The sequence below is a fragment of the Onychomys torridus genome, chromosome 1 (assembly GCF_903995425.1).
Source record: "Onychomys torridus chromosome 1, mOncTor1.1, whole genome shotgun sequence".
In the NCBI taxonomy this organism is placed as follows: Eukaryota; Metazoa; Chordata; class Mammalia; order Rodentia; family Cricetidae; genus Onychomys; species Onychomys torridus.
The window spans coordinates 119,125,073-119,134,572 of NC_050443.1; the positions used below are offsets into that span (position 1 = coordinate 119,125,073).

Genomic DNA, 9,500 nt, shown 5'->3' on the forward strand with positions numbered 1-9,500 from the left:
TGTTGTGTTTCATTTCACCATCTTTGTCCCATCCTCCTAAGTACCAGTTGCTCAGAATTAGCTGTGACTGAGGCCAAGACAGGCAACTGTGGCCCTCGCCTCATCTTCTAAGCTCCACTGCACCACATCTGGAACATAGATGGCCTGGTGTCCCTGTACCCTGCCTGGTCTTAGAGGGTGCACTAGCAGAGTTGGAAGACAAATGGTGGGCTCTGCCCCTGGGGGGCTACAGTGTGGCGAGCTGCAGGAATATGAAACAGAAGTCCAGCTGTATATTATAAGCTATACCTTGACGAGGCCAAGGGTCAGTCGAGTGGGAAAGCCAATCAGCAAGGTCTATTGGTGTTATGCGGCTTAATATTCAGTTGTGTCTTGCTATGAATTCCTTGTGCTCATAATTCTCCTAAAGTGTGTATGTGAGTGAGTCTCTGTTTCAAAGCACCTGGATAGTCACGTAGACAGAACCTTCTGCCTCTGAGCTCCAGGCCCCTCTTTAGCATTTGTTTGAGTATCTGCCATTTGCAAATACCCTACTTAGCTACTTCCTAAGATAGAGTCAACCCCAAACAAAACCTTAAAACACAAGCAAGGAACAGACAGCTACCGGGCCATCTGTTGGACACCTGAACACCAACCCACCTCCAAACTAAGATAAAATGTCCTTTCTGAGACTACCTTTTTCACGGGCCAAATGACTGCCCACTAGAACAAGCTTTGTTTCTTGTGCAAATCAAGGCCTCCCCTCTCTTTCTCACTGCCCCAGAGAACCTCTTAGATCAAAGGGAGTTTCCCTTCAGCAGGCGTTTCAGGTTGTGATGCAGGTTGACTAGCTATCAGTACTCTTCCCTCGCCCTGTCAGGAAACTAGTGTCAGGAAACGGGCAGTAGAGGAAAAAACTGGCAGTTTTAACTTTTAGTGACCTACAGACTTTTCCTACCCTATCACCTGTAAGTCTATAGTTGATAGATTCATATGCCTTCACCTAACCACAGTAAGGATATATTTCTAGCACACAAAATCCTATTCTGATTTATCCCAACTACTGACTGACTCCACTCTTATCTCTCCCCTCTTGGGTTGCAAATAAAATTGCCAGGAAGCCTCTAGTGGGGACCCCTACTATCTTGTGCTGTATACAAAACATAAGGTGCTACTGTTTGGGACAGGATATAGAAGTCCCTGGAGAAGGACTGAAGGATGGAGAATGGAAGGGTTGAAGATGGGAGAGAACTAGGAATGGAGGGGACAGAGTTGAGGGAAGAAGGAATGGAAGGATTGAGGAATTGAAGATTAGCGGGAATTAAGAATTGAGGGAACAAGAAGAAGGGAACTGAGGAAATGGAGATCTGAGAGAGCTGAACTGGTGACTGAATGATGGTGACTGAGGAATAAACAAACTGAACTAAAGAGCTCCGAGCAACTGGATTCTTTCCCGTGCTGTTGGTACTGTCTCTCCTGGGCCCCTGGATGTGTATAAATTTAAGGCTGGACCTTAAGTATTATACAACACTACAGAGCCAGACCTGCCCACTGCCCAGAGTAAGTCCAGTGGTTTATTCTCCCATCTAGGTGCTCTGCCTGGTGTAGCCAGGTTCTAAAGAGCAGTGGCACCACCTTATGGGGACAGCATAGTATATGGCACTAGCTTTGAAGGGGCATGGAAGCACATGCCTATAATCCCAGTACCTGGAAGGCAGCAACCAGACTGTCCACATCTAAGAATAGCCTGGTCTACTTAGTGAGTTCCAGGACTACATAGAAACCCTAAATAAAACTAAAAACCAGAGCTGGGCAGTAGTAGCACACACCTTTAATCCCAGCAGCCGGGAGGCAAAGACAGGTGAATTTCTAAGTTCGAGGCCAGCCTGGTCTACAGAGGGAGTCCCAGGATAGGCTCCAAAGCTACACAGAGAAACCCTGTGTCGAAAAAAATAAAATAAAAACCAGGCAGTGGTGGCCCATGCTTTTAATCCCAGCCCTCAGGAGGCAGAGGCTGGTGGAAGCTCTGATGAAAAAGACCCCATGGACCCCTATTGGGGAGGGTCATAGAGCAACTTTCCAGGCCCATCCCCCCAAATTCCCACCATAGGTGGCTCTAGAGCTAAGTACCTGCCTGGGCAGTCTAGCCCTTTCCTGGATGTGAAGTGGGGAGCAGCTTCTGCAACACAGCACAGCGGGGTTCACACTTCCCCTGATTAAGACCCACAAGTATTCTGCCACTTCTGGCCTGTGGGAGCAGTGCTGCTTGAGGCCGACCTGCTTCAATATGTAGTAGACAGAACCTTATGCCCATACCACCCCAATCCTCAACCTTTGGGCTAGCAATAGTGTGTCCTAAAAGGACATCAAGGTTTTTCCAACCTGAGGACTCCAGGGATACTGGCCAGGCATTCATTATGGATGCTCTATGACCTCTTGTGTTTTTGGAGACAAGGTCTCTATACATAACCAGTCTGTCTTATAGTTTACTACTATGTAGACCAGGCTGCCTCTTCTGGGATTAAAGGGGTGCACCACTACATATGGCTATGTATCAGAATTTATGGCCAAATACTTGACTGAACTGGTGATACTCCATTGTAAAGAAACCACCAGCTGGACGCAGGGCAAACACCTTTAATCTCAGTCCTCAAGGTTTCATTTCTAAAAAAAAAAAAAAAAAAAAATTTCAAAAAAGCTGGGCGGTGGTGGCGCATGCCTGTAATAACAGCACTCGGGAGGCAGAGCCTGGTGGATCTCTGTTGAGTTGGTTGCCAGCCTGGGCTACAGAGTGAGTTCCAGGAAAGGCACAAAGCTACACAGAGAAACCCTGTCTTGAAAAACCAAAAAAAAAAAAAAAAAAAAAAAAAAAAAAAAAAAAAAAAACCAAAAGACAGAACATGAAGTTCATATAGAGCCAGCCAATTAGAAGCTCTCAAACCCCATTAGCATGCATCACTTCCCCAGTGTCTGAAGCTGTCCCCTAGTTCATGCTAAAACCTCATCTCCACGGTGATAGTGGTAAGTAGGACTTCAGCTTCAGGAAACAATCAGTGACCTCTGAACAGGTTCCAGAGGCAGATACCACTTCCCACCAGGTAAAAAGCAAAGAGGTCTGAGCCAGGTAGCCCTTAACAGACACCTGCCACACTATAACCTTGGACTTCAAGCTTCAATATGTGTATGAAATATATTTGTTATTTACAGATCGCCCAGCCTATGCCAGAACCAGCCAAGCCTAGGGCACAGCCTCAGATTTTTAAGTTTTTGTCCAGGAATATCCATCATTACATAGTGTTCATGGCAGATGGAGACAGTGCATGGCTAGGGAGGAATCCAGAGACAGGTAGGTTCTCCTGCTTCTTTATTCCACTTGGTTCTGGCCTTCTCTCATTAAAGGTTTTTCACTGCCAAACGGTGTTCCTCTAGGTCTCTGGCACTGGCGCTACTCTGGAGCTTGGGATGTGCAAAAGTTAAGTGGAGATGGAAATTGAGAGGTCCAATTGGAAGGCTCTATTCCAGGACTAGAAGGCCGCTCACTGGAGGCCACAGTCCAGGCCAGGTGCCCCAGGATTAACAGCAAACAAGCATGTCCAGGAGGGAGGCGGCTACATGTCCATATCAGGTCCTCAGCAAAAGCCTGTCTAGGGTCTGGGAGACAGGACTCATGGCCATTCCTAGTCCATATAGCCCAAGACCATCTGCGGCCATCCCTTCTAGGAGTAGATGAAATACCTGGGCTGAGGCTTCCATAAGCCAGAGGCCATTGGACAGACTATGGGGTAACAGCGGTTTAAGGATCTCTAGGTGTGATACTCGTATTTTTTTCCATGCCATACGGGGCAGGGTGACGTCACTGTGTCCACTCCAAGGGTCCAGGACCAGGCCAGGCCGAGCTGGGACCTCTATTACATTCAAAACCACAGGCCAGCAAGGCTTAAACAAGGGCAGACTTCTTCAGCAAGGATGCGGCCTGCTTAGGGCTAAGGAAACATACACTGTTCACCTTTGGCAAGATGAATTCAGGGCAAGCTCCAGTCTGTTGGTCCCTTCTTCATGGTTCCCACCAACAGCCAAAGTGATGAGAATAGCCAAGGGGCTATGGAAGAGCAACACCTCATCCTAAAACCCCACAGCTGGCTATCTCCCATGGACAATTCTTCTTGGAATGCTCAATTTACAGATCTCAGGGACTGACTGGCCAGCTAAGACGCTCCACACTCTGTGTTGGGAATGGAGGAAGGGGTGTTCAGTTTACATTAAACTGATACTCTACAAGTCTTAATTGTAGAGGATCCTCCAGCATCCCACAAGGTCCAGATGGAGACTTGAGGGCCCCGTCAGGTAAGGACCAACAGAAGAGGCCACAGTGAATTCAGCTGTTGTCTCTAGGCCACCAGGATCAGGGACAGCATCCAAGTTACTTCCTATAGGATGAACAACACATGGTCCAGACTCAGCACCCGCAGGTAGGGCTTCGCAGACAAAACTGCCCAGTAGAGGGAGCCAGTTACAAAGCCAGAAACCACCCAAACCCTTTCCCAGGGCCCTCACCGGCTGCCACAGAGGAAGAGCAGGTTCTGGACAGCAGGAACAGTGGAGTTTGTGTTCTGGCCAGTGACCAGGTGGCGGTCCAGCACCACATGCACAGCATCAGGCTCACTGGCTAAGGCAGAAGGCACAAACCTTAGGCCCACAAGGCTGAGGCCCAGTCCCACTTCTACCCACTGAGGTGCTGTGAACAACAGGGGCCTATAGGAAAGCCTGTCTGGGTGAACCATTCACCACAGGGGTATGCAGGACCTATGACACCAACCCAAGACACAGAAGGTGGCCCCACAAATCTAAGTGTAGGGGCACCAACTTAGGCTCACCACTGAAGCCAGCACCAGAATCCTTCACAAAGTCCTCAACAACCAGCGGCAGGCGGGCAAAGTCGGGTGCCCTGATGAGCTCGTACACGGAAGGCTGCAAGGGCAGGGCCTGAGTCAGACCAGCTAGTGGCTCTACCCTGCCCAGTGCCCTACTGTCCCCAAGACCAACCCTAGGGACCAGGCAGGTCAAATCAAAGCAGCAGCCTCAGCTACCACATGGGGGAGATGGGCAAAGGCAAAACTCAGTCATCTTTTGGAGACTAAGCCACCATGGCTTAGAGTGCCTGGCTCCCCCAGCATCAAGGCTTAAGTGTTTCCAAAAGGAGGCGTCCTTCCATGGGTTGCATGATGTTCATGTGAGAGGCTGAGGCTCACCCGAGAGGGTCGCAGGTACTTGCCATCTCCCAGCTAGCAAATATCACATGGACAAGGAGAGAACTGCTCTAGCAGTGTGGGGACTGGCAGGTCACAGTGCCTGTAGGAATCTCTTCCTGGTTCCCGTAGGAGTAAGGAGATAGGAAGGAACGGGACACTGGCTTGTCCATGAAATACTCACCCCTGTCAGACTGTAGCCTTGGAACACCCAGGACCTGTCTTCATTGGTAGCACAGCACAGGGCAGCAACACCATGGCCAATGGCACAAATGGGTTCTAAAAGTAGCAAGGTACTCTGAGGCCCTGGATGCTATCTTGGGGAGGGTCCCCGCCAAGTGTTCCTGCCCCCAAGGTGGATGCTTAAAGATTAGAGTGTAGAGCCCATGCTGCCTCGGCTTTAAGATGTGTAAGCACACAGAACTCCCAGTCCACGTACCAGCCACTGCTTCACACTGCAGAGAAGCCACGGTGCAGCTGGGGGTGGTACTCCCAGGGGGTCTCCTGCTCTGCAATGGGGGTACCCTGGCTCCTCCCCCAAAGGCAACTTAATGGCCAGTGCATTCCCATGGCAGAGGTAGCTGGGAACAACTGCTTCTTGTCTATGCCCAGAAGACCAGCTCTCACCAACCAAGGACACTGAATGGAGCCTGTTTGCATACTGGTCTCTGATGAGCATCCTGCCCCAGCCTACAGCTGTGCTTATCACCGATTCCCACTAGGAATCCAGACAGTATCCTGATTAACGTACCATGGAAAGGGCTAAGAGGCCATGGTCACCAGCCCTCTCTTGGCCTTCAAAGGCTCACAGTGCAGAGACTAACAGTGCACACATTATATTTGGTGAGATCACTCTGTTGTGCACATGTACACAGAGCAAACTTACCTGTGTGCAGGTCAGAACCACTGCGGCTCTCCACTCCTATCTGAGGGGCTGATGAAATCATCAGGCACACCCAGTCCTGAACCCTAAACCCCGAGCTCAATAGCCACTCCATATCTGCCTTCTAAACCTCTAGCTCCCTGCCACACCCACTGTTTTGGTCACTCCCCCCTACTCTGCCTGCCAGCCTGTTCTCCAGTTTCTTGTCACCCACTGCTCTCTGAGCGGAAGTGCTGCAGTATCCGAGCCAGGGACCCACTGCTGGCAAGGTCAGCCAGGGCTCCGGGACAACTGGGAATCAGGAGAGCATGGTACCGGGCACCTGTGGGGAAACCACAGGTCAAATAAGGTCGCGACCAGACACAGAGGCCCTCCCTCCACAGGGACCCACTAGCTAGAAGTTACTTCTTGGCCACTTTCCCAACCTACCGTCTATGGACTCAAGCTTAGCGGGGCTGGCATAAGCTTTGAGGCGGAAGTCTTGTACCCAGCGTGCATTGTTCTCGGTCACATCCACAAAGTCCATGGCCTTTCCCTATAGAAGCAGAGCCTAGGTGAAGGGTCAACACCAGTATCTTCCCCCACATTTGGATGACAGAGAACTCAGAAAGGCTAACAGATTTCAAAACAGCCCCTGGGGCACAAACACCTGCCTAGACAGTCACTTTTACTGGCTGGCTCAGGCAGGGATCCTTCAGTGGCTATAGAGAGAGAAATCAAGTACAAGGTAGGCCCAGAGAACCAAACCACCAGTGTGCAGGAGCCCAGTACAACACAATGCTGAGGTCTTACCACAGGAGATCACCACACCCTGCTCCCCCGTGGTCCCCAGTCTCCAGATTATAAAGTAGCAACAACTGTCCCACCCACCTTGTGACTTCCGAAACATGCAAATACACAATGCACATTTGCCACGACCCATTTATATCTGATGTTCCCAGGGCCACAGTGCAAGAATCAAGAATCCCTCCTATTAGGAGGATCTGTGCAGGACCCATACACTAGGACCAAGTCTTATCTTTCACTTACAGACTTGCAAAAGTGCAAGCCACAGTGAAAAAAGCTCCCTTAACACAGGTAGTCACAGCCCAGGGAATTGGGACCATGACTTAAGGATTCCACTAAGTTTGGTTGTAGATCCCCTTATCTGGAGATAGCTCCCTCCTGGCCCTCTCAACTACAGAGGGCTCTATACACTCTCCAAGCCTCAACCCAAGCAAGGAGAGGAGCTCAGGGGTTCCCTGGAGAAGGCGACCATACTCACCCCAGGGGTGGCCACCTGGAGGTTGAAAGCAGCACTGGCCAGTGTGAAGCAGTGGAAGAAGGACTGGGCGGACACACCTGCAAGAGAGGGTTTCAAAGAGACAAGGGCCTGAAGGGTCAGCCGGCCAGTCCCTATCCCCCAGAGACTGCTCCAATGCTCCTGGGGACTCTCCTGGTCCCAGAACCAGCCTCAGGAGCAGTCCATTTCACCCAGCCCAGGGTCTACACCCTGGGGGCAGGACAAGCAGCCGTTTGGGTCATCCCCTACAGACCCACCAGTATCCAAGGTCTCCATCGTCTGGGGAGAGAAAGACTGAGCATGTTATAGATTCGAATGCAGCAGGAGAGCATGGTGTTTGGGGCACTCCCCACACACTCAGGACACCTAGCGGGTCCCATCTTCCTAAGAGCCTCACCATGCTATTCTTGGTACTCTTCTGAGGCCTTCAAAAAGGAATAAAGCCTGCCTATTTCATTTGACTCCAGAAGCCAGGTGTGCACGCCTTTAATCCCAGCACCTGGGAGGCAGAGGCAGGCAGATCTCTGAGTTGGAGGCCAGTCAGGTCTACAGAATGAGTTCCAGGACATCCAAGGCTACACACACACACACACACACACGCACGCACGCACGCACGCACGCACGCACACACACACACACACACACACAAAACCTGTCTCGAAAAAACAAGACTTCCAGCCTATTTGTGGGTACAGCCTAGCCTCCCCTCAGCTAGGGAGTAAAGACTCACATCACCTTCTCAAGTGCAGTGATATCTGTGCTGATTTAATCTAAGGGCACAACCCTTCAGCTTCATCTTTCCATCTTTTCCTCTCTTTTTTTTTTCACCATTCCTGGAAGTACTGCAATACCAGGTCAATGCATGGAGTGGACAGAGCAAGCTCCTATTCCAACTCCTAGTTCCAAAATCCATTTAATATATTGTCCTTGGATAGAGGACGTATCAGATATTAAACTGATAAGAGCAGATACTACACTTGATCTTAGCCAAAAGGCCGAGAAGCAATTTTCCCTCTCTTTTTGAGATAGCATCTCATGTAGTCATTAACCTCTTTATCCTCCTGCCTCTAACTCCTACACTATGCTTTTGCTTTGTGGGTTTTGTTTTGGTTTAGTTTTTAAGTCAGAATCTCCCTATGTAGCCCTGCTGGCCTGGAACTTGCTATAGAAGTTCCAGACTGGCCTCAAACTTCCAGTGATCCATCTGGCTCTGCTTCCTGAGTGCTGGGACTAAAGACATGCACCACTAGGCCCAGCTTCTTTACTTTTATGACTTTATACATTTGCAGTGACCAAGCCCAGATTATCCCCATCAGCTCCTCAATCCCTCACTTCCCAAACTTTCAAGTAAGGCCTACCTAGGAGCAGCTGTAGATTCTCCTAACCCTGTCTTCCAGGGCGGAGCAGCACCCTCAGGCCCCTCCCATCTCCACCTGGGAAGCTTCTCTGTGGACCCCAGGGATTCATCAGTCCAAGATCCCGCGGTACCCTCGGGCTCATGCTCACTTGAGATGCTCTATACGGTTTGAGAGGGATACACCGGGCCGCAGCCCTGAGCTCCATCACCCCTCAGTGACTATCTTGGGCCAGTTAGTTCCCTAAAGACCCGTGAAGTAATCATCCGCCCAGCTTCCCAGACACACACCGGGCACCCATAGCTAGGAGCCCCCCTTCTGGGTGCGAATCCCTTCTGTGCAGCTCTTTCGAGCAACCCCTTTTAGGATCGCGTCCTGGAGGCGCGTGAAGATAGGCCCAGGATCAGGACCCAGGAGAGGCAGGTACAGTGGGCATTGTACCGAGCCCCCGCGGCTGACCTGGGGCCAGGGTCATCTCCGCAGTCGCTGGCCACCTTGCCTGCGAGCTCAGACTACACACACAGGCCTGCCCCAGGGAAACAGGTGCAGGGTCCCAGGATCCCAACTCCGCGGGCACAAACGTTGACCTGGAGTGAGAACGGCAGGCCACCGCGCCATACAGCTGCCCTGTGCGCCTCACCTTCGGAAGCGCCGCTGGCCACCAAGAGACAAGCAGGCCTGCTGGGCAGCCGCTCGGACGCCATGGCTGCAGACTTCCCTAAATAAGAGCCGTAGGGGCCGTGTGGGGCGGGGCT

General features: G+C 51.0%; 1 protein-coding gene and 1 non-coding gene across 5 annotated transcripts; both read right to left on the bottom strand.

Annotated features, from left to right (window-relative positions):
* Window positions 1–3,143: 3,143 nt before the first annotated feature.
* On the bottom strand, window positions 3,144–9,500 carry Gatd1 (glutamine amidotransferase like class 1 domain containing 1). Of its 4 annotated transcripts, none has more exons than XM_036169960.1 (8): window positions 9,386–9,500; window positions 7,373–7,449; window positions 6,538–6,643; window positions 6,323–6,430; window positions 5,410–5,504; window positions 4,854–4,947; window positions 4,534–4,641; window positions 3,144–4,406 (listed from the first exon to the last, which is right to left on the bottom strand). In XM_036169960.1, the coding sequence occupies exons 1-8, from the start codon at window positions 9,447–9,449 to the stop codon at window positions 4,261–4,263; spliced, it is 798 nt and encodes a 265-aa protein (XP_036025853.1). In that variant the 5' UTR covers window positions 9,450–9,500; the 3' UTR covers window positions 3,144–4,260. The 4 variants fall into 4 exon arrangements, with proteins under 4 accessions (XP_036025853.1, XP_036025862.1, XP_036025869.1 ...); XM_036169969.1 differs by lacking the exon at window positions 9,386–9,500 and adding an exon at window positions 9,205–9,358; XM_036169976.1 differs by having other exon boundaries at window positions 4,340–4,406; window positions 4,534–4,645.
* On the bottom strand, window positions 8,208–8,397 carry LOC118576974. The gene has a single exon (XR_004944154.1). It is a non-coding gene; the product is annotated as a U2 spliceosomal RNA (small nuclear RNA).